At 38.6% G+C, this 26,455-nt stretch overlaps 1 protein-coding gene across 1 annotated transcript; it reads right to left on the bottom strand.

Annotated features, from left to right (window-relative positions):
* Positions 1–1,667: 1,667 nt before the first annotated feature.
* On the bottom strand, positions 1,668–25,752 carry si:dkey-37g12.1 (atrial natriuretic peptide receptor 1). Its single transcript, XM_066650299.1, is given in 30 exon segments — positions 1,668–1,715; positions 1,838–1,929; positions 2,542–2,640; positions 2,705–2,714; positions 3,633–3,692; positions 4,950–5,073; positions 8,045–8,185; positions 10,766–10,883; positions 10,886–10,915; positions 11,348–11,415; positions 13,834–13,855; positions 15,245–15,407; positions 17,228–17,293; positions 17,387–17,544; positions 18,066–18,231; positions 18,687–18,787; positions 19,244–19,256; positions 21,517–21,546; positions 21,627–21,701; positions 21,832–21,984; positions 22,276–22,389; positions 22,391–22,436; positions 22,515–22,661; positions 22,837–22,917; positions 23,141–23,286; positions 23,808–23,897; positions 24,225–24,337; positions 24,701–24,722; positions 25,278–25,448; positions 25,729–25,752. Coding segments are annotated over 30 exon segments (2,691 nt in total).
* Between the last annotated feature and the right edge of the window lie 703 nt (positions 25,753–26,455).

Genomic DNA, 26,455 nt, shown 5'->3' with positions numbered 1-26,455 from the left:
CTTCCATATATTGTTTTGTACTGAAATAAATATATGATCCCCTACCAACCAACCAGCAAGAATTCTGACCCCCACAGACTGGTTATGTGCCCATGAGCCACATAATTTAGTCCTGTACTTTTAAGCAAGTCCTCTAATTCTTACCTCGTAATGTGTATAAAAGACACCTGTCACAGAATCTCAGAATCTCTTCCATTTAAACCTCTCAACCACCATGGGCAAGACCAAAGACCTGTCAAAGGATGTCAGGACAAGATTGTAGACCTGCACAAGGCTGGAATAGTAAGAAGTAAGAAGCTTGGTGAGAAAGAGAACTGTTGGCACGATAATTCGAAAATGGAAGAAATACAAGGTAATAGTCAATCACCCTTGCTCTGGAGCTCCATGCAAGATCTCACCTCGTGGAGTAATAATGATTCTGAGAAAGGTGAGGTGCCAGCCCAGAATTACATGGGAGGAGCTTTTTAATGATCTCACAAAGAAAAGCATTATTTCACCGTAATGGATTGAGAAGGCTTGGGAGAATGTGATGTGGTCAGATGAGACCAAAGTTGAGCTCTTTAGCATTAATTTGACTCGTTGCGTTTGGAGGTAAAGAAATGCTGGATATGACCCTAAGAACACCATCCCCACTGGCAAACATTCTGCTTTGGGACTGTTTCTCTGCTAAGAGTACAGGAAGACTTCACCGCACTGAGGGACTGATGAACAGGGCCATGTATCTATAGGATCTTGAATGAAAACCTCCTGGCTCCAGCCAGAACACTGAAGATAGGTCATGGATGGGTCTTCCAGCATGACTTTGACCCAAAACATACAACCAACGTAACAAAGGAGTGGCTTAAGAAGAAGCACATTATGATCTTAGAGTGGCCTAGACAGTCTCCGGTCCTTAATCCCACAGTAAATCTGTGGAGGGAGTTTGGAGAATTCTCTAAAGTGGAATGGGCCAAAATCCCACATGAGATGTGCGCAAACCTGGTGACGAACAACAAGAAACGTCTAACCTCTGTGCTTGCCAACAATGGTTTCTCCACCTTGTACTAAGTAACATTTTGTTTGAGGATCAAATATTTATTTCACGTAATCAAATGCAAATTAATTTATAACCTTTATTTAATGTTTTTGTTTGGATTTTTCTGTGGATATTCTGTCTCTTTGTTAAAATAAACCTACCATACAAATTATAGACTGTTCATGACATTGTAAGGGGGTATCAAATAATTATTTTTCCCACTGTGTGTGTGTGTATATTATTATTTTTTAATGCATGTACCATCCTCAACAGGACCAGATAAATCTTTTTCTTGCTTAGAAAAAATTTTATCATAAAAAGTAAAATAAAAACATAACATAACACAGAAGAAAGCTCTTTCAATTTGTTTTATTACTTATTATATGAATTGACACATGGTAGACGAAATTAGAACTCAGCCACTCCAGAACAGATCTAAGGTGTCATTTACATAGATGTACAGCCTATCATTGTCATGGAATAATGGCATCGATTTAGAGCAAAATTTGCTCAGTGAACCATGAAATACCCTGCACGCCAAGAACAACAAAAAATAATGAAAAGCAAGTGCCATTAAAAATATATTACAATCTCATAAAAACATGCGTTTAGATCACATAGAAAATGTAATGATGAGGGAAAGGTGATACACTTAGCGCTTCTCTCCCAGGAGCCAGTATGTCCTCACCAATCCCTTTCCCTGAGGAAATGGAAATGCAGAAGGAAACAGATCAATGTAGTCAATTGGCAGATATTCTAAATAGAGTTATGTAAGAAATACGAGCAGGTGAATGAAACGAATGCATTTGAATAGTAAAACACCTTGACGTGAAGGTCTCCTCGAAGTTCAAACTGGAAAGTTTTGAATGTGTCCATCAGTGATTTAGTGGAACTGCTCACATGGATCTTCAAAGCTGAGAAATAGGAACAACCTGTTTTTTTTCCTCAATCAAAACATTCACATCTGTATTTGAGTCCAAAGCAAGGTTACGTGCCTTCAAAGTTTGACAAAACCCAACCAACATTTTGGTTTTTAAAGTGACGTTTATGACAAACGTCCATAATTGCATTCAGATGACACATGCAAAGAATAGTGGTAGGAATGCTTTTATCCCAAAACCTCAGACATTACATAATAAACCTAAATAAAATGCACAAAGCACCAAAAAACAAACTGCTTTGTAGTCTGTAAATGAACTAGTTTATGATCTATAGAATGGGTTCCCCAGATGAAGGTGGCCATGTTTAAATAATTTTAGTACAGACTCTCTCTTACATATATGTGAGTTTATGGTCTGTTTTATAATGAGAAAATTACTTACTCATGGAAATCAAATTTGCAATATCTTTCTCTATAGTCTTATAAACCCCTAAATTACATGGCTGTGTCCTGCTCTAGGTTGTCATAAACTGGCAAGTCCAATTTGGTGAAAGATGAAATCAGCGTCACATGTGGCTGTGTTTACCACTTTAGGGTCATGTCCTCAACACGCTCTTGTCATAACATTCTCTAGATTTCATCTTACGTAAACCATACGACTCCATCCTTGAGGCAGTGTTGACAGTGTCTCCAAATAAACAGTAGCGGCCCATTTTCATACCCACAACACCAGTCACACAGGGCCCTTGAAAACAAACACACACACACAAAGCAAGAGGCTCGCATTTCAAGCAAAATTGCTGTATTACCTGCCAACTTCTGTTCCAATATTGACAGCAAAGAAACAAATAATGAGAAAAATTGTGGTAAATAATGATTTAGGTTTTTTCTTCTTTTATTTTTTCTTTCCCTGATGGACCCCTATAGCTTTTCAGCACATTTATATTCGGACAAATAACACTTTGGTCCAAATATGTCACATTTCCTCTATCTTTATTAGTTAATGGTAGTCTTGGTGTACCGACCTAAATATATGTTGTTTCAAACAATATCTTAATAACTAACCAGTATTTCTGAGATTAGAAATAAAATTCCACAAAAATAAGGAAAAAGGAAAGTGAAGGTAAATCTCTGAAAAACTTTAGAAGTTTATCAAATTCAGTGGAAAAAAATTGTGAAATAATTTCTGAAATCTCTTGGAAATACTGGAGGTTATTATAAAGGCAAAAGTTTGACAAAATAAATAATGAAGAAAATGTTATTTATATTTATCTGTGTTTTTGAATAGGGCACGGTGGTGCAGCAGGTAGGGTCGCAGTCACACAGCTCCAGGGGCCTGGAAGTTGTGGGTTCGATTCCTGCTCCGGATGACTGTCTGTGAGGAGTTGGTGTGTTCTCCCTGTGTCTGTGTGGGTTTCCTCCGGGTGCTCCGGTTTCCTCCCACAGTCCAAAAACACACGTTGGTAGGTGGATTGGCGACTCAAAAGTGTCCGTGTGTGTCTGTGTTGCCCTGTGAAGGACTGGCGCCCCCTCCAGGGTGTATTCCCACCTTGTGCCCAATGATTCCAGGTAGGCTCTGGACCCCCCCCCCCCCCCCCCCCCCCCCGTGACCCTGAACTGGATAAGGGTTACAGATAATGAATGAATGAATGTGTTTTGAATAAATGAAGGATCTGACTTGTTATTCATTGTTATGCAAATGCTTGTCATATTTTGTGTGATACCAACCTAGCATACATCATAATTGTTAATGATGTTATCAAAGTACGTGTACAAGTCGTTGAGCACGTTCACAACCTTTCAGAAAGAAAAGAACAGCTTTCAACTTGAAGCTTCTGTAAACACAGTATGGAAGCATGCGTGCCTGCGGCTACACAAAAGAGGTGACAATGGTTTTCCATTCAACAGCAGCTGTGTTGGCCCAGCAATGCTCTAAAATAAGCCAGCGTGAATTTGCTAGTTCCACTTTAAGACTGAGACATACTGGCGAGAGGATGCTATGCTCACAGATGCCTGGTGTTCAGTGTGGATTCTTCAGCTCTAATGCCACGAGGAACGAGTGCCAATCACCCAATAACATCTGACATACCCCAGAGATCAGGCAAATCCCTTCCATATGGTAGCGCATATCAACACTTTAAAGGGTTGTCTATTCCAATGCTTCCCAATGCTAGTCCTTCAGGACCCCAGTACTGCATATTTTAGCAACTCTCTTCTCTCACATATCCATTTTACCCTCAAGAAGAGCTTGGTAATATATGAGAGAGTAGTATCAGTAGGCCTCAGAGCTGAAAATCAATAAAATGTGAATGGGAGACTTCATATGTAACCTTGAAAAACATTGGACTATTCCCTCCACTCACTTCTACCTGCTGTAAGTTTTTTAGCTCAAACAAACCATAGGGTGGAATACTGTCATCCTCCAGCTTCTTTGAAATTGAGTTTGATGTACTATGTTTTCACTCTTGAACTTTGAAAGTAGCATACCAAAAATGGTCACCATCTACATATGGAAACTATGCAGTAAAACAGCCCATTTTATATTCATCATGACTGTGAAGTCTCAACCTGGCACACTTTAATATATTGCCTCCCATTTACACTGAAATAATGTGGGAATTTGTTACTGCAGACTGTCTATAGTAGAGTTGTTAGAGTGGAAAATGTGTGGGGAGGGGGATGATTAAATGTTGTGCTGTTTCACGCTGTCAAAAACCAAATATATAACTGCAGCCTTTCAAGGGATCCACAAATCCAAAAGCAGTGACTTTTTTTGTACAACACAAGGCAGGCAATCAAGGCACATATCATTTACAATTATTGAGCGTAGTAACAAAATCAATCAATGTTCAATTCTAAGAAACGAAGAAAGGGTTTAAAAGGCTTGATTGTAAATAAATGATTACAGTTTTGGTAGTTAAACCCAGCATGGTACTTAGACCTGAAGAGTAGAATATAATACAGCAAAAATGTGATTCCTTTGAAAACAGAAGCCTGAGGTAGCAGTTTTCATGCTGGGAGTGTTTATAGTCTTCTCACAGCATCTATCATCACCTGCATTGGTGTGAGGGAGGCAGACATGGCAGTGAAACCCTGGATGTCGCTGAAATAAACGGTGACGCAGTCGTAGGTCTCGGCCCGGACCGTCTTCCCGGCTATGAGCTGAGCAGCCACTGATCTATAAATACAGGGAAAAGCCGAGAAGGATTTTAAAAGGCAGGCTTAAAAGAGAATGACCCTTTGATGGTTTGTCACGCAGAAGTGGTAGCAGGACAGGTGCAAGATTTGGCAACTTCACAACTTTAAGTTTCTCTCACCATGAGTGATGAGAGAGAGAGAGAGAGAGAGAGAGAGAGAGAGAGAGAGAGAGAGAGAAATTTGCATATACACATATACATATAGACATATACAAGATAAATACTTTGCTTTGCATGCCATAGCATGAGAAATGTAGGCTATCAATGTGTTTCCACAGAACAGAATGCTAGAACATAGAACAGAATGCTAGAACACAGAACAGAATGCTAGAACATAGAACAGAATGCTAGAACACAGAACAGAATGCTAGAACATAGAACAGAATGCTAGAACACAGAACAGAATGCTAGAACACAGAACAGAATGCTAGAACATAGAACAGAATGCTAGAACACAGAACAGAATGCTAGAACATAGAACAGAATGCTAGAACATAGAGCAGAATGCTAGAACACATAACAGAATGCTAGAACATAGAACAGAATGCTAGAACACATAACAGAATGCTAGAACACATAACAGAATACTAGAACATAGAACAGAATGCTAGAGCATAGAGCAGAATGCTAGAACATAGAACAGAATGCTAGAACACAGAACAGAATGCTAGAACATAGAACAGAATGCTAGAACACATAACAGAATGCTAGAACATAGAACAGAATGCTAGAACACAGAACAGAATGCTAGAACACAGAACAGAATGCTAGAGCATAGAGCAGAATGCTAGAACATAGAACAGAATGCTAGAACATAGAACAGAATGCTAGAACACATAACAGAATGCTAGAACATAGAACAGAATGCTAGAACATAGAACAGAATGCTAGAACACAGAACAGAATGCTAGAACACAGAACAGAATGCTAGAACATAGAGCAGAATGCTAGAACACATAACAGAATGCTAGAACACAGAACAGAATGCTAGAACACAGAACAGAATGCTAGAACACATAAAAGAATGCTAGAACATAGAGCAGAATGCTAGAACACATAACAGAATGCTAGAACACAGAACAGAATGCTAGAACACATAAAAGAATGCTAGAACATAGAGCAGAATGCTAGAACACATAACAGAATGCTAGAACACAGAACAGAATGCTAGAACATAGAACAGAATGCTAGAACACATAACAGAATGCTAGAACACATAACAGAATACTAGAACATAGAACAGAATGCTAGAGCATAGAGCAGAATGCTAGAACATAGAGCAGAATGCTAGAACATAGAACAGAATGCTAGAACACATAACAGAATGCTAGAACATAGAACAGAATGCTAGAACACATAACAGAATGCTAGAACATAGAACAGAATGCTAGAACATAGAACAGAATGCTAGAACACATAACAGAATGCTAGAACACATAAAAGAATGCTAGAACATAGAGCAGAATGCTAGAACACATAACAGAATGCTAGAACACAGAACAGAATGCTAGAACACAGAACAGAATGCTAGAACATAGAACAGAATGCTAGAACACATAACAGAATGCTAGAACACAGAACAGAATGCTAGAACATAGAGCAGAATGCTAGAACACATAACAGAATGCTAGAACACAGAACAGAATGCTAGAACATAGAACAGAATGCTAGAACACAGAACAGAATGCTAGAACACAGAACAGAATGCTAGAACATAGAACAGAATGCTAGAACACATAACAGAATGCTAGAACATAGAACAGAATGCTAGAACACATAACAGAATACTAGAACATAGAACAGAATGCTAGAGCATAGAGCAGAATGCTAGAACATAGAGCAGAATGCTAGAACATAGAACAGAATGCTAGAACACATAACAGAATGCTAGAACATAGAACAGAATGCTAGAACACATAACAGAATGCTAGAACACATAAAAGAATGCTAGAACATAGAGCAGAATGCTAGAACACATAACAGAATGCTAGAACACAGAACAGAATGCTAGAACACATAACAGAATACTAGAACATAGAACAGAATGCTAGAGCATAGAGCAGAATGCTAGAACATAGAGCAGAATGCTAGAACACATAACAGAATGCTAGAACACATAAAAGAATGCTAGAACATAGAGCAGAATGCTAGAACACATAACAGAATGCTAGAACACAGAACAGAATGCTAGAACACATAAAAGAATGCTAGAACATAGAGCAGAATGCTAGAACACATAACAGAATGCTAGAACACATAAAAGAATGCTAGAACACATAACAGAATGCTAGAACACATAACAGAATGCTAGAACATAGAACAGAATGCTAGAACATAGAACAGAAAGCTAGAACACATAAAAGAATGCTAGAACATAGAACAGAATGCTAGAACACATAACAGAATGCTAGAACACATAACAGAATGCTAGAACATAGAACAGAATGCTAGAACACTTATACTGAACTTTGTATGCTTGTTGAATATGAAGCTAAATATAGTGCAAATATACCACTACACTAACTCATAAATCAAGTGATATACAATGGTATGATCTGAATGCTTTTGTAGGAACATAAGCCAAAGTAAATTAGACTAACGACTTTCTGTATCAGACGAACTGTACTAAAATCTTTAATTTATAACTTGTTGAGAAAATCAAGGAGAAATCAGGCTACACCTTGCTTCAGACTTGAATAGAATCCACGTGCTTGTGTAAATCCTTCTACTATGTGAAGACAACTCGGCTCTGTGGGTTTGAAAAGATGTGGAGCTGCCCAGAGACTCTTAGTGAGAAAAGGCAAAATCAGAGAGATAGGGATGCCTGAAATAACCCATACAGTGATGATGCCTAGGAGAGGTATCTCATTAGCATACTTTCCCGAGGGAGAAAAAGTGTGTCTCTGTGTGTATGTGTGTGCATGTGACACACGTAGGATACTATGATGTTACTGTGGCAACATCTGTGTGAGTAGGCCCTCAGCATTCTTCTCCTCCTGTAGCTGAGCCATTCTCTCGCACACCACCTCCTCCAGATTACAGGCATACTGCTCCAGACGAGATAACAGATCATCCAGGCTTTTCTCACTACCTCTGGAACAAACAAACACACAAACACACACACACACACACACACACACACACACACACACACCGACAAACATACAGAGTTTGAGGATGGGGTGTGGTTGGTGGGGGGGGGGGGGGGGGTAAACATACCACAACTTCATGAAACTTAATGTAATGTTCAGGTATGAATTCCACATTCATATGGAAATGTAGCACTGGTTCCTCACAACAGTCAGATTTAAATGTTTTCATTGTTTGTTTCACTGTAAACAACATGCACTAAATTTCTAACATATTTGCATAATTTCATCACTGAAATGTCAATAGAATCATTCATATTTAGCTGATGTATAATGTCTCTTTCTGAAGCTATAGACCCATCTCTAGTTATAATTTTTACAGTTTCTAGCAAATTAGCATCATTTTATACAATTACCCTAAACCACAGTGGATTTCTACTACAAAGAACATTCATTTTCAACTTTTGAGGGCAGTGTAGCTATATATAAGTGACATTTACATCATTTAGACCTTGTGAGACGGAGCTCTGTGTATGAAATGAAGTAGAATGATTTCATTCAGTGGACATGACTGAAATAAGCACTATTTTTAGAATATGAGTCTTTCTTTCTCTTTTTTTTACATGGAAGGGCACAGAAAACGTATTAGCTCATATGAAGTAGTGCAGCTGTGCTGTGATTGGTCAGAGCTGTGGAAATGTATCAACCATGTTTGCTGGGAAAAGCAAAACAAGGTTAAAGATTAATAAAAGAATTTATTATGAGCAATGAGCATCTCTCTCTCTCTCTCTCTCTCTCTCTCTCTCTCTCTCGCTCTCTCTCTCTCTTTACTCTCAGGCAGTAGGATGAATGTTTGCAGTGATACTGTGTGACAGTGTGTGCGTTCTCGGGAGGCAGATTGTGTTCTTTGCTGTGTGTCAATGGTCCCTGGAGGAGGCCCGTCATGATGTATGTTTGTGTAAGCTGTGTGTTTGTGTAGCTGATTAAAGCACCATAATCTCTAAGTGTTATTAATGAAGGCCCGTGTCCCTCCTTGCTCCTTCATATTAACAATAACCCATCCAACTCTGCACCTTACTTACAATATTACAGAAACAGACACAGAGAGAGAGAGAGAGAGAGAGAGAGAGAGAGAGAGAATACAACACACCCAAAGAGGAACATACAGAATAAAGCATTGAATTCATAATTCAGGAAAAGAAAGAATTAAAGAGAGAAAGACTGAGAGAATGTGTACATCTTACTGAAACTGACAGAGACAGGAAGAAAGAAAAATCTTCAGTGTTGTTGATATTGTAGTTGAGTGTGTTTAAGTGTTTGTAATCAGACTTCTATCTGTGTGAGAGAAAAGCCAAGAGGCTGATATTTCAGAGCAGAAAAAGCCTCTCTCTCCACTTTCGCTGAGAGCCTGTAATCAAACTCACATTAACACTGTCGGCTCTGAGGGGAATCTTCAGCTCGGAGCTTCTACACCGCTGCCCCACTGAGTGGTCAACAGCAGAGAGGCTCTCTCCTCAGGAGGACATTTATCATCGCCTCCAAAGATCAGAATGTCAGTATAACTTGTAATAAAGTGATTAATCTTTGGGAAATTGCCCACATTCGGTTATTCCACTGTGTGATCTGCATTTGTGTTTCAAAAGCTCTAATGACATTGTGTTAGCAAAAGCTGGAAAAGTAGAGATGGCTGGCTTCACATGTATCAGATGAAAGATGTGCTAGCCTTTAGCCTCATAGCTTTGAAGTACTGTGTGACTAGAGGAGTACTAACTAATGGATGGGATTGACTGGCAATGACTAATAATTGGGAGAAAACTGGGTAAAATAGCATTCAGAATGTCATGTATTTATTTTTTTTAATTCACCCAAAGTTGCTCAAAAACTGCTGATCTTCAGCACAGAAACATCGTTTAATTGGACACCTTGGGAATTTCTTGCCACTAGGTTAAGATAAATAAGGCAAAATAAAACATAAATAGAAAATAAACATTTAACCAAAAACATGACATTGCATATAATTGCATGGGTACTTTTCATTTTTGGATTTGTATTTTTTTTAACTACTGAGGGACTAGTTTTTCACATTTAAACAGGCTACTGATTGATTTTCAGTTCTAAATTATTAAAGCTGCATAAACTGTTAACAGTAAACAGGTACACTGCCCAGATGAATGTTTCTAATGCATCAGGACACCTGCCTCCTTCCTTGTGAGGTGAAATATTTTTCTGTTTCGTGTTAACTTCAGATACTGCATGCAGAAATAAATATTTCATAGGTTTCATAGAAATGTAGCAGCACTACATAAAACTGCAGAGTTTTGTAAAAATAACTTTGAAGTGATGCAATTTAGAACCTGCTGAAACTTTTAAAATCCATAACTAAAAAAATAGTATAACATTGAAGTCTGGATTCAAATTAATTCAAGAGAAATCCATGTGCCGCTGGGTGAGTTGAAGGCAACTTTTTGCCGCCTTGACCACAAAGATCAGAATATTTGACAGGTGTTATATTAATGATACTGACGCTGAAACTACACCACTTAGTGCTGTGTATAACAAATCATGCTTAATGTTCGGTACTGACCCACTAGGACACATTTTCTTGACAGTGGTTCTGAGGGAGGAGAAATCAGGCCGCTCGGTTGCTCGCTCTCCCCAACAGCTCAATATCAGAGAGTCCACACCCTCTTCACAATCAGCCTACTGCCTCCAGCTCTCACCAGCTCAACGATCTCTGATATAGAGAAAAAAGAAGAAAAAGAAGGGAAAAGAGAATGAGATGAAGGCAAATTGAGAGTAAAATGGGAGAATATTTTGTCATCTGCCAAAATCCCAGTGCATTGGGGAGCTTAGAAAGTTGGCCCATGCATCGGGGCTCTGTGCATGCACCACACAAGGCAGTACACAATTAAATCTATATATAAATAGACTTATTTGGAGGTCCTAGTCACATTATACAGGAAATAAGCTTTTCAGTGGCTTACGAAACAATTTGGTTGTATAGGTGATAATAGGTAGGTACAATTTCTATATGTTTTGTGCTGGAGAGCTGTGTATGCTGTGTGCTCACCTTGACAAGAAGTGAAGACACACACCACCCCACCCCCTTCTCTCTCTCTCTCTCTCTCTCTCACACACACACACACACACACAAACACACACACACCTCTGGTCTTCAGGCGGCTTTTGGGGATGTAGAAGGGCCCTCTGCAGTACACCACTTCCTGGGTGTACCTGCAGAGAGGATTTGTCAGATTTTTCATGGACACAACCCACATACTCAGCTCTATTGCTCATCCCACAAATGCATGTTCCTTACAAATGTGGCACCATTTAAAAGGGAAATTAACAGGCTTTCCAATGGTTTAAGATTTATGGCTAAAGTAAGTTAGCTGAGGCAGAAAGCATAAATGTGTATAACATGTACATAGTATAGTCCATTATTTCCATAATATATTTTATCTGTAGTCATTTGTACTAATAACGGACAAATATTATTTTATCTATAAAATATTTCTGTCAAATATAAAAATAATTTTCTAAAATATTGCTAAATTTATTTGAAAGGATGCTGTGCTACCATATAGGTGCATATAGGTGGACAATATGTCAGTCTGGGCAGTTTCTTACTTGTATCAGTGAAATATTGTTTTATCTATAAAATATTTCTGTCAGATTTGCATAAATTTCCAATGTTTTGCAAGGGATATTTGAAAGGGACTAAAATATGAACTTTGCCAGAAAGCATACATGTGCATAATATTTAAGTCTGTTACTATTTACAACATTTAAATATAATCCTAGCATCAAGTTTTGTCTTGGAATTATTGCTTCTCTTAGATAATTATTGTTTTATGTGTAAACCATGTGTCAGATTTGAGGAACTATTGTCATAGATATTAGTTCAGTGTACTTGAGTTTACTTCAAACATGAGCCTGTGGACATTAGCTTCTCTGACAAAAACATATAGAGTATTTGTGATTGAATTGTACATATATGTAATTATTTTTAAAACAGCAGCCCTGTCACCAGCTTTATTCATTGTAATGTTTTATTATTCTGAGATGGATGGAGACAAGGCTCAATATACACGCCTTGTGGAATCTCTGAAGAGGACATGGCAGCTAGGCCCCGACGAGCTTAGGCTTATTTCTGAACATGATAGCGGTGAAGCTCATGAAGGCATGACCACTGAAGAAGAGGAGTTCATGGACATGGAGTACCTGGATGAAGGGGAAGAAGAGGATGATGAAGAATAAGATGAGCAGAGGGATCAACCAGAAACCTCCTATCGGTAAATACATGTATTCCAAGTGTTTGCATTTGTAGGTGTGTGTGTGTGTGTACATATATTCATTCATTCATTCAATATCTGTAAGCGCTTATTCAGTTCAGGGTCGCAGTGGGTCCAGAGCCTACCTGGAATAATTGGGCGCTTTCACGGTTGGGTAGGACAGACAAGGGAGGTGGACGTAAACGCAAGGAATCTTTTATTTAACAGGACCAAAAACAAAACAAACATGAGCATGGAGGTTCACAAACTAACCACACGAACGAAACAGGAACAGACAGGAAGACTGACAGACAACCGAGAACAGGGGTAGACATGGGAGACGCAGAGAAAGAGAAACACACATCTACACACAAGAACTGACTAGGAAACACAGCAAACACAGGGGTATATATACAAAGCACTAACAAGGAACACCTGATACTGATAACAAGAGGGCAGGACTACATAGAGACACTGACTAGAGGGCAGAGCTAAGGCAGGGCTAGGGCAGAGACAAGAACAACAAACAGAGCCATGTGCTAAATGAGCACATGGTGAGGAAAACAAACACAGGAGGTGACAGGCGCAAGGTGGGAATACACCCTGGAGGGGGCGCCAGTCCTTCAAAGGGCAACACAGACACACACACACATTCACTCACACACTCACATCTACGGACACTTTTGAGTCGCCAATCCACCTACCAACTGTGGACTGTGGGAGGAAACCGGAGCACCCGGAGGAAACCCACGCGGACACGGGGAGAACACTCCCAACTCCTCACAGACAGTCACCCGGAGCGGGGAATCGAACCCACAACCTCCAGGTCCATGGAGCTGTGTGGTGTACATATATGTTGACAATAAATATCAGCATTTGCACCCACACACAAACAGGGTTGCCAACAAAAGTTAAAATCAACAAAAGACCACAAACTCTGATGTAGAAATATTCAATGCTCCTCTGGAGTCATATCTAGCATGATTCACGCCGCTGCAGGCCACTTCCAAACACACAAAGGAAAATTAATGGCCATAAATAAAAGCAAATGGTTTTTATAATCTGTTGATCATCTGTATTTATGTCATTTAATACAAATAAATAAAAATATATAGAAATTTTAACAAACTTGCAAAACTAACAGTTAATTTGAGAGTCCTATGCACTAACTATATTATTTTGTTTTATTTATTTATTGCATATGTACTATTTGAAATGTGGTAACAGATTGCATTTTTACTAATGTTTATTTTATTTTATGGTTTTGCTTAGTCTTTCTTGTCCCAGGTAGGAAGTGGAAATGCTTCCTTGACTCTGTATGCTCTCCTTCCTATGCTGATGCAGACACAGAAGCACAAGAGCCCATACCATTTAATACCTCTTGTCCAGTAGGCATTGATCTGGAAAGTGTGCATAGAGCTGTATGGTCAGCAATGAGTACCTTGTGTGAGATAGACTTCTTCAAGTTGTTTTTCACGTACACCATTGTTGTCGAGATTTGCCAGTTTACAAACTCTAAGCAGTGGGAGCTTGTGCTGAATAGTCTTATGCGAACCATCATGGGGCGTGGGAAGAAGTGACCCCAGATGAATTCTACTGGTTTCTTGGGCTCCTCATTCACTTGGTTTTAGGTTTTCTGACTGCATGCCTCATGCTCTGCCCAGTCTGGGTCGGGCCAGAGGGATTACCCATTACAGGGATGTTCCACCCACTGTAGGGGATGCTTCTTCCCAGGAGAAATACCTCAAGGATATCGAACTGTTCTTCCAAATTGGAAACACCATATAATTTCCTGGGAGAAAGAGCTGGGTCAGACTGAAGAGCTCAGCTTTTAGGACATGGTTGAAAAAGAAGTCTGCGTTAGCTGCTGATACTTAATCTGTGAAACTTGTTTTCTCTGTCGTGGTAGAAATCTCTTAAATAGCTGTCTTTTTTTTTCTTCATCATCATTGAGAATCCTACTCATTTGATAGAAAACATTATCTTTTAGTGGAATGTAAGCCAATCTGCCATTATCTGTAACCGCTTATCCAGTTCAGGGTCACAGTGGGTCCAGAGCCTACCTGGAATCATTGGGCGGAATACACCCTGGAGGAGGCACCAGTCCTTCACAGGGCAACACACAAACTCACACCTACGGACACTTTTGAGTCATCAATCCACCTACCAACGTGTGTTTTTGGACTGTGGGAGGAAACCGGAGCACCCGGAGGAAACCCAAGCAGACACTGAGAGAACACACCAAATTGCTCATAGATTGCCCCAAGTTGCTTACAAATTGCCCCAGAGCAAGGCTCAAACTGACAACCCCAGGACCCTGGAGCTGTGTGACTGTGACACTACCTGTTGCATCATTGTGCCGCCCACGTTAACATTACGTTATATGAAACTAAATTTAGCCTGATATTCTGTTTCAGTTTTCTACTTTTAACCAAAGAAAACTGTCTAATGTTAGATTCTGCTGTAGATTTTATGCCCTGATGCCTTATCAGCCATTACTATTAAATGTTTCTGTAGCTGCCTGATGTGTTTTCATTATGGACAGATAATAAAATGTAAATAATGCTAATGGTTTAACAAGTGATTTAATGGTTGGTTTTGTATGATATCTAGCAGTGTCCTACGGGAAACATTTAAAGTTAGATACTTAAGCTAGTTTCTATTAGGGAAGAAAAACAAACGACTTTTAAACCTAGTAGTCTTAGATATCTTTTTCAGCAGAAATCCAACAACAAGAGTTATTAGACTTAGAAATTTCTAAATGTCATTTTCACCAGATGTGCACTCACAGATCCAGTGGTCCTGACTAGGGTCATCCCCTGTGTCAGAGTGTCTCAGAGCATTGAGCCCAAAGTCAGTGACCTTCAGTAGAATGCGACTGTCCACTACACAGTTAGAGGAGGAAAGATGTCCGTGGGAATGCAGAGGACTGTGGTGCAGGTAGTCCATTTCCTAAACCAGACATCATATCTTCTGTTACTGTACATTTTACTGGTATATTTTTGGGAACATAATTTCAAACTTCTTAATGGCAGTGTACAAGCTACTTGGGAGGACAAGTGACAGATGTCTGATAATAAACACACACACACACACACACACACACACACAAACTCACACACTTATGCACACATATTTCTGAAGCTGAAGTGTAAGGGCTGTTTATTTGTGAGAGAGGTCATTATTTTCCTTTAAGTGCATTCCTTTATTCCTTGGTCAGAAACAGCTGTGATTTCCATTTGTATCAGTTTGTGGATGGGCATCATCTCTCAGGACCAGACTTGATAATGTAATGGAATTGCATGTCTAGCAACAACTTGCAAAACGTTGGGTGCTAGAATTGTTTTCTGTTGTCAACAATCACTTAAGTTAAACAAGATAATGTGATACTGTCATAATTTAAAGTTTATTCAGATGTCCAAAAGTATTATATGAAACTCCAATCACACAGTAACACCATTATCTTCTTAAGTAGAGTCTTATTTAATGCAACATTTTCCTTTGTTCCAATTTCGTTGTCGAAATTTACAGCTATTCTTACTGACTGCCTTAATTCCATAGGCTAATGACAGATTGTAGTTGTGTTACACTGTTGACAAGCACACTACTGCCCACCTATTCAATGTCTCCTTTCATGAACATTTGAACTCTTTCTTTTGTTTTAAACCCTAATGAGTTTTACATTTAAACTAATATGTCTACCAGACGTGCTTGTTATGAAATTATATTGGCCTTGCAAGACAGAGTGGGCATTGGGAGCAGGACGTTATTTTGGTAGACCACCTATCCAGTTCTTTCTGAAAGTGAACATTCTTTAATTGTTAGAGCATGTCTAAAGGAATTCAAGAGCCAACCAAAGTGCTGTGCAATTAAGGATTTAAAACAATTAAAAGTAAAATCTAGTATTTAAGAATGGGAATAAATAGTAACTAGAAAATAAAGAATAAAAACATAATAAATATATATATATAAATATAATATATATAATATATATAAATAAAATATATATAAATATATAACACTAAATATAACATAATAAAAAATAATCTGGGCATGCAATTATGTGCTTCAAAGCCTTTTAAGAGAACTGAAAAGCCTGGGAATATATATGTTTTCAAATTAGACTTAAAAACTTAAATTATGGATGACAGCCTAATATAAACAGGAAGACTATTCCACAGATTTGTGGCAGCAAAGCTCTATGACCTTTAGATATTTGTCTAGAATTTGGCTGATCAGAGGTTCTTAAGGATTGTGAAGTTGAATATGGGCACATAAGGTTGGAGATTTATGTCAGAGACATGTCATTTAGAGCTTTTAAAAATGACCACATATACGGGCCAGTGTAGTGAGACCAGTATGGGAAAGATGCTCTCCAATTTCTTGGTCACTGTGAAGAGCCTAGGAGCTTCATTTTGTACCAACTTCAGACACGACAATGTCAACGGATTGATACCCCGATAGACAGAATTGCAAGGTATGATGAATTAAAATAACGGATGACTGTTTTCAAAACTGAGATTGCTTATCAAATTTAAGGTGGCCAATTCAGGGAGCAGTTGGGAGTTAGGTGCCTTGCTCAAGGACACCTAAGCCACGGATGTTCAGAGAGCAAAGAGCTTTGTTCTTTCATCCCCCCGGGGGATAGAAACATTGACCTCTTGGTCTGAAGCCCACTTCACTAATTGCTGCCCCATGCCTCTAATGCCTCCATTATGTATGGTAGACGTACACTCATATACAGAGAGATATGAGGAGTGTTCATGACACACCTTCACAATGTCTAGTGAGCATTTGAAGCTATAAGCCAGCGTGATAGATTAATTCCTCAGAATGTCCTGCCATTTCAAAAATAAGTTGTTAAGTGTTGTCCCATACATTTTTCATACATTGCAAAATGTTTTGGAGAATATTTGAGAGAGTATGAAAACCCGCAGACTCCGTTTAGTACTGTATTCAGTCAGAATTACAGGCTGGGGAGGGTCCAGGCAAGCTCTGACAAATTTACAGATGTTGTAGTGTGTCAGCTCTCTGCATTTACATTTACATTTACATTTATGCATTTGGCAGACGCTTTTATCCAAAGCGACTTACAAAAGAGGATCTAACATTCGAACTACAGCACAAATTATACAAAAACTCTGCACTGGAATACAATTACCATTTAGCACTGAATCTTATACTTCATGGTTTTTTGTGTGTATTACATTTTTATAGGTTTAAAAATATTTTAAACTTCGAATAAAATAAATAATATAACAAATGATTACTTTTTGAATGGCAGAATTTCATTCATCTGTATTTTGAAGCGAAGTTAGTGATGGTCAGGTGGATTGTGCTTGCCTGTTTGAGTTCTGTTTGAGTCACTTCTTAGATTGAAGTTTTTCACATTCAGAAAGCAAACATGGCAGTCTCTTTTATTGAGGACAGAGAGAGACAGAAGGGCAGAGTTAGGGCAAGCTACATTCATTCAGTGCTTAACAACACTGACTTCCGTGTAGGACAAAATTGCTTGTGTGTGGCCTTTTGTACTACAGATGTATACATGAGGTCAAGGCTAACATTGAACTGCAGGTTAATTGATGCACAAAGTTGTTCTTCATAGCTGACAAATGTCAAGGCCATTGAGACACACGTTATAAACTGCAGTGTGCTGTGCTGAGTATCTGTCCTCCATTCCGCAAATGATGGACTCCAGTGAGACTTTTATGGACTTGGATCTAAGCAGCTGGGTCTGGTTGATGCAAGGAGTAGTTGAACGGAAAATGTAATTGACCTAAAAGGAGCTAGCGCAACCAGTTATTTAAGGCAGTTTGGGTGTGCAATATGTCAGCTTACTGAACACTGCTAATATGACCACATGAGCATGGCACAATCTCATTGGAAGGCCTATCATTATGAGCAAAACCACCATCGGTGACATAAACAGATCACCACTCAGTGACTTGGCCTTAGATATTATAGATACATTACAGGACGACGTGCCTCTGCGCACGCACACAGATTCTTATTCTTTAAGAAATGAGGCATGAATTATCCAGGCACAATTGAGAAATACTTTTAAAAGTGCACTGAGGAAAAAAAAACATACACATTATACACACAAAAGCAGAAAATTAACACTTTTGTTGGGGTGAAAAAATGTACATAGCGTAACTGGTGCTCCTTCATGCTGATCTGGGGCCAGTTCCATATTCCTGAAAGAATATAAACCCATATTTATAGGCACACCTTTCCTCTCCCCATCAAAGAGCGAGGCTCCTTTATGATGATCTCACTTGCGTCAATCCTCCACAACATCCTGGAGGCCTTTTTTTTTACATTTGTACTTTCTGTTACAAAACATATCCAGGTCGAAACAGTAAGAGCAAACAGAAGTGAAAACATTTAAACACTCCAAATTAGACACAGCTTTAAACATTCCAGTAAATCAGTAATCACCTATGAAACCTAGTCTGAAAGTACTTTTATGGGCCCGTTTATTCCTGACAAGTTTGGTTGCTTATATTACAACTATATTTAATATGTTTTAAAGCTTTAAATGAATCTAAGCAGAAACAGCATTGTGTGTATATCATAGTTAATACAGCATACAGTTTCATTTTTAGGTTTTGATTACTCCAAACATCTAAATACAAGTAAACAAATCAGGAATACTAATATGAATCACTCAAGACATCACACTGACATCAATAATTAGTAGGAAATAATAAATGTTATGTATAAAGCTTAGGATAGCATAGGATATGATCATAATAACGAGCATTTATTCGATGAAGCCACGTTACCTGTAAAAGATATCTGTTGCAAACCATCAGCTAACAACAGAAAATGACTTACAGCAATAGAAAATCTTCCCTCTGCAAAAGGATGTAAAAATAATAAATAGACAAATATATTATTATTATTATTATAGATATTCTGCAATATATTAGAGGAGAGATGTGGCATATATATGCTAAAGTGGGAAAGAACAAGCTCTTTTCTGTGAATAAATGTCTAGCCAGAGGTAGCTAAGCAAAAGTAATGAATGCAATGAATTATACACTTTTAGGGCTGATAGGACAATTTAGATCAGTTACATAAGCATTCTCATACTTTTAATATCTATACCTGTTTGTTTAAAAGGAGACGTGAGCACACTACTGGATTAAAGGTGAATTCAGTGAACAGACTTTTCATAAACTCTAAATAATTCACTGATACATTCAGTGTTTGATGTGAAATGTAGAGGTTTGGTTGTTTAAACAGTGGTGGAAATAGGAACATGAGGTTGTAATGTTTTTAATACAGTTAAGATTTGCATGTATTAGATTTGTGTAAGTTTTAGAGCTATTAAATGCTTTGAGCGACTGGATCCATCACCACCATTGATCAGTTTACATCACTTTGATTAAATACAGAAATCCTGAAAAACCAACCAAAATGGTCAAATTAAAAGTTCACGTGTTGCAATTACTCATTTATTTTTGTGATTCTTTTCCAATCTTGTTGTTTTTAGTATTGTCCCTTTACAACTAACATATGGTTTGTCTGTATGGTGCCACATTCAGAAGGCAGTCTAGGCTGAAATATACTTTATAACTTAAACATATATGGGGCTAAACTGCGGTGTTGTTTTTGTGCCATTACAGCAGCAATTGATTTAAACTGGCTGTTTTGCAGCTTAATGTCTAATAATGAACGGTGTGGACTGGTGCAGACTTGGGTGCATTCTTTATCCGTACTATAATCTTAAATCTTAAAGTCTTATAAATCTTTGTGATCTTAAAAGAGGTTTTGTAGTTTCTGCTCCTGTACTTTTATTACTGAAGGGTGGACTTGAAATCAGTGAAAAGGAATAATAGGTAAGGTCTATATATCAGTAAGGTCTTGCAGGCATTACTGAATTATTCAATGTGAGGTGATATTTTTCTTTCATTCTTCTTGGTCTTCTACTCTTTTTAATAAAAGGGAGGGCAGAGGTCATGGCCCTAGATGAAACCCTTATTGGGTGAAGTTCAAGAAGGTTAAGGTACAAAGATGTGCTCTCTCTCTCTCTCTCTCTCTGCATCTATCTATATCTTTCTCTAACACACACACACAGTATAGGGGAAAAAAATACAAGCACTGGGTACAGGTTAACTGATTTAACTTGAATCTTTACCGCCCCCTGCTGCTCACAACTAGTTTAAATGATCAAATAATTAGCAATTGGAGCCTGTGCTCCAATATTGATCTCCAGGCTGATAAAAAAAAGGCCTGCATGCTTATAAGAAAAAGGCTTTGTGTTTCATGGTGTTTAATTTGCTTTATGACTCAAAATAAATGCATTGGAACATCATCAAATGTACATCCGTTTTAGAATGTCTCTTGACTAGCTCTCTTGAAGAGCTATGTACTTTCTTATTTACAAATCCTTTATGTATTTAAAGTGTCTTTTAATTTATATTATATTTCTCCACCATATGGAGCTCTTTGTGTACTTTTTAAATAAAGATTGTCATTTCTGGGCATCTTTTTCGTGAGAGATTTTAAGCTAGATCCCTCCATTTTTAACTGGACCATATCGTCACTGTATCATTAAAACATGTATCTCCCAAAATAGTAATTTTACAGGAGAAGGAAAAAACATGGTTTTATTCCAAGTAATTTTGGAGCATATCTATTGGTCCATTTCTCATTAAATTTTCCCACCATGTGAAGGACAGCTGTGACAAACAGTGGCGATACATAGTGTACTTAACAGGTAATGGGTATTGTGCATGGACATGACTGAATCCATGTTGTTCATAAATTTACATTTAGAACAAATATACAGGGTGGGCCATTTATATGGATACACCTTAATAAAATGGGAATGGTTGGTGATATTAACTTCCTGTTTGTGGCACATTAGTATATGGGAGAGGGGAAACTTTTCAAGATGGGTGGTGACCATGGCGGCCATTTTGAAGTCAGCCATTTTGAAGCACACCACTGTTTTTCTTGTGAAATTCCCAATAAGTTTGGTGTCACATGAGTCTCTTCCTATTGATAAAACAAGTTGGATCCAAAATGGCTGACTTCAAAATGGCCACACCTTACCAATCCTAAAGTAGTTAGCAATAACCTGTCAGCAGCAAACAAACCATACACCTATGATTCTATATGATAGAAGCTTCTGTCAAAAACAGCCTGTGCATTTTCCACCTGAAACTGGCTGTCACTGCCGTGGGTGTGCTTTCGCATGGAAGCTGGTTCACAGTCTCCGTTAGCATCTATCTCCTTGGATGCCTGATTAAAAAAAAGAGAAACATCCCATAAAAAGCATTCAAAGCATTTTAACTGATGAAATGTATATCTGGCATTCTAATGAAAATCAATACAAAAAACTCTTTTTTTAAAATAAATTTGCTTTAGAGCTCAGCAAACCTTTCATTGTCCTGTTCCACATTCTGTGAGTGACCACAAAGCCATCAAATGGGTCAGTGTTCTCTGCCAAGGTTTCATTTAAGGCTTGGGCATAAAGCCAGACACTGTCATGTGCGATAGCTGCCAGGACTGACACCTGTTGGTATACATAGAAAAATACTCCTAGTTCTGCTAAAAATACACTAAAAGGGGAATAAACTAAACACCGCTTGCTTTGGTAGCAGTAAGGATTACTCTATTGATTGTGCTGAAATTCCTTTATTTTTATGATTTTTGTAAAACATTCTGGGTTTTTTTGTGAGAGAAGTGCGATGGATAAAAACATACAGAATTGTGGATTTGGTCAAACCAATGATGATTGCTAAAAATATTAAACGCTAGTTTAAGGCTCATATTTCCCCTTTATATTCGCTCATAATGAGACAACCTTTTCACGAGGGCCATATGTGTAGCCCATGTCATCTTTCCATCTCTTGATGACATTTACTGCAAAGGCCTTGTATCGTCCATCACTGGGCTCATACATGGACAAGAGGAAGTTCAAGTGCCTGGAAGGCTTCTTTTGCTACTGTGTCATATTCATCTCCTGAGGGGAAAAAAAGACCTAGGACAATCAGTAAAGCATGACATGTTAAACAGTTTAGCACAGCACTTGAATAATACCTTTTTTTCCAGTCAAAGGTGCCAAACATTTCCCTCTGGCGGTAGAGCTTAAAACAGAAGAAAATGTATTCTCCATTGATTAGGCTTTTCCTGTGAGCCTCAATCAGAAGGCTGCGCACTACCTCACCTTGGGCTTATATCACTATAACTGCAGAAGAACAGCATTTATTCACATCACAAAGCCTTCAAATAAGGAGAAAAGGAAAGAAGGAGAAAAAAATTTCTTGACACTCATGAATATTAACACGAAAATTCACCTATTCACTTTAAGATGATCTCTCTACATCGTCTCTGTAAAGTGAGGGTAAGGGATTTGTACTCAGTGTGAGACACTTTAGTGACCTCATCAAGAATCCATGCCTCCAACTGAGTGGAATTATCAGACAAAGGGTTTGGTTTGGGAAGTCTAATAAGAATTTACTGTAACATACAGTTTACAATGTGTGAACACAAAATAACAAATGGACTTAGGTAGTAGGAACACTAGGTAGTATTTACCTATTTACCTTAGAGTTACAGCTTCTAAATAACTGTGTTGATTTACTGACTTGTAATAAGGATAACAGACTCTTTGCCCTTAATACTCCGGGCTTAGCACTGAAGAAACTGCACTATGTAACTTATGTAACCTAATTCAATCTGCTGGAATGCTCCACACAGGTTTGCTGTCACAGATGAAGCCAACGCGCTGCCAGCCAAATTGTTTACAGATCTCCATGAAGGTGGCTCCCAGCTTAGTAAATGGTCCAAACACCCTGGTCAGAGTGGGAAAGGCCTGGGGTTGAATCACACAGATGTTGGAGATATGTCAGAGCCAGAGAAGACGGCAGGTACTTTATGTTAATTATTTAATATGACAGACTCCACTGCTGAAAAATACAGGACTGACTTAACAATCTGACACCAGACTTTGTGGAGTGCAAAATATCCTTTTCAGAGATCAATTTTACTGCTCAAAACTGCTTTTATCTTTGAGCAAGTGCTTTCTAACATTGTAATTTAAATTTCAAGTCATCATCTTGGCTGGAATGTTGAACAATTGCACCCTAAGGGCTGCCTGAAGGAAAGCGAGTCATGCAGTGAAATGTGGTGTAACAGCCCATACTTATAGCTAGGATAGAATTCAGGGAAACTCCACTGCTCTAAATTTAGCATATATTTCTAATAAAGTATGAGAACTCATATGCACTGCATATATTAAATATTGCTCAGTAATAATATTGCAAGAAGGTAGGCACTGTGTGTGTCATATCACATACAGCTGTACTCTACTATGAAAAGCTGTAAAGGACTCACCGTTTTGTCTAAAAACTGCTGGTCTGCACTTAAGGGGCTGACCATTGCGATGTTCCAGTAGGCTGCTAGTTTAGCTGTCACTGCACACACCTTCAATCATAAATTATGAAAACTAATATCTTGCACACAGTTCAGCGGCTAAAAGGACATTTGACAATCATATCTCTAATGATTATGATCTTTTTTAATTACTTGGATGATATAAGTAGCGTGTAATATTGATTTTGACGAGTCAAGGTTTAATATCACAACTCATTACAAAGTCTTCCAGCTTTAATGATATTACGCTCCTGCACACACACACACACACACACACACACACACAAACTACAGCACTTTTGCGTAATAATGCTGGAAAATTGAAAGGCCAAAACATATATTGAGATGTTTTGAGAAGTTTGAGAGAGGTTCACTTACGCTTGAGCAGCAGGGGCCGATAAAAGCACTGCATTTGTGTTTGTGTTGTAGAGCAGCAATCCTCCCTGGGCCAACTAAAGCATCTCGTTCATCGTCCACATCAAGCAGGTGACCTGAAGATCCCAATTAACTCAGCTCTTAAACAATCTAATTGTTCAGTGTAATATTAACATCAGTATGGCACATCATAACATATGATTTTATTTCTTTTTTTCATACCTTTATAACATTTTATCATCATCTATCTCAAGAAGTATTTTTTTCTTTTCAGAAACATTGATGGAATGGCTACACTGGGGCCTGGATATAAACACCTAAAGCTAACAATGGGTCTAATGACACCCAGTTGGTTTCAGCAAATACATCATTTGTACAAACGTTTACTGAATCAAAAATATAGTACTGATATTACAGTAATGTGGATTAAAAACACATTCTGAAGCTGGCAGTGTGTAAACAAACAGCCTCAGATTGACCTGGCATGAGTTCTTGATTACTGTTTATTAGGGTGACCAGCCGTCGTCTTTTTACCCGGACATATCCTCTTTTTTAGACTTAGAAAAATGTTCGGGCGGAATTTCACAAACGTCCGGGATTTTGTTTTTCTAGAGTTTACATAGAACTTCGAGAAGCGTTTTGTTCACAAACTAGTCCCGCCCTCCCCTACTCCGATTGGTTCGCTTGAGTGAGAAGGGGGCGTGGTGAAGTAGCCTAAAATCTTCTGATTGGACGGTCTGACTGTAGAGCTACCGTTATTGGTCGATAACCTTCTCTTAAACATTTAATTGGTCAGTCTGCACGTCAGTAGTCCTTGTTTACGTCAGGCAAAGCTCATGTACCTACCCTCACCTCGGTAGCTTCGGCAGCTATGCCGAAACATAAATGTAAGTTCTCGAATGAATTAAAAAGGAAACTCTCATGTTTTCCCATGTGTAGCAAATAAAGGTGTAACGGACCTAAAAGGACACATAGGCTCAGCTAAGCATACAACGGTAACGCCCCCCCACCCGAGACGTGTCCTCTTTTTCACCATCTCAGATCTGGTCACCCTATGTTTATGCTGTCGATGACAGGTAGAACCCCAGCTCCATTGAGGCCCTCACTGAAGGCAACAGAGGTGTTGGACATTGCCAGCAGCAAAGTGAACCTAGAGCCAAGGCAGGAACACACCATAATCAACAGCAGAAAGAGGGACAGTGACACTTTAAAAGAGTCCCGTGGCCTCTGAGAAATGAGAGAGATTTAAAGAGGCCTCTACAGTTTGAGTGAAATTACATATTTAGACACATTCAGATATAGATATTTATGTATGTGAGACTGTTATATAACATATAATGTCATAAAACCCATTAGTAAATCTTGAAATGAATACATAGCATAATGTGTTTACTTAAAATATTATGGTATTTGTTATGACAAATACCTGTGAGTAAATTTAATTACAACTATAAAGTAACAATGTAGCAATATTCCTTACCTATAATAATTCAATAATATGCACTACGGGCAGCACGGTGGCACAGCACATAGTGTCGCAGTCACACAGCTCCAGGGACCTGGAGGTTGTGGGTTCGATTCCGGCTCCGAGTGACTGTCTGTGGGGAGTTGGTGTGTTCTCCCTGTGTCTGTGGTGGGTTTCCTCCAGGTGCTCCGGTTTCCTCACACAGTCCAGAAACACACGTTGGTAGGTGGATTGGAGACTCAAAAGTGTGTGAATGTGTGAGTGTGTGTGTTGCCCTGTGAAGGACTGGCGCCCCCTCCAGGGTGTATTCCTGCCTTGCGCCCAATGATTCCAGGTAGGCTCTGGACCCACCGTGACCCTGAAATGGATAAGTGCTTACAGATAATGGATAGATGGAATATGCACTATTACTAATTCTATGATTACTATTAGCGCTACAAATACTATTATTTTCCTTACATAAAAAAGCATCTCAGTATGCGTCAAACTCACTTACTTCAAATGCTTTTGAAGAGCAGTAAACTGTCTAAAGAAGTAGTCCCCTCAGTGTTGTAAGCCAATTGAATCCAGCGTTTTAAAAAAAAAAAAGGTCTACTGAGTGCATGGTAGGACAATTCGTTACAGTTGCCCATCCAAAAGACTCCCATTAATATTACAAACTGCATCTCTGGGGAGCTCCAGAAAGCCAGGTCGGCCCCGCTGACATTTGTTTAGCTTAATATCAGCCATGCAAGTAAATAGATGATATACATATCTATGGGAACATGCC

Source organism: Hoplias malabaricus, chromosome 2, assembly GCF_029633855.1.
Source record: "Hoplias malabaricus isolate fHopMal1 chromosome 2, fHopMal1.hap1, whole genome shotgun sequence".
In the NCBI taxonomy this organism is placed as follows: Eukaryota; Metazoa; Chordata; class Actinopteri; order Characiformes; family Erythrinidae; genus Hoplias; species Hoplias malabaricus.
This window is presented reverse-complemented; position numbering and strand designations above follow the sequence as displayed.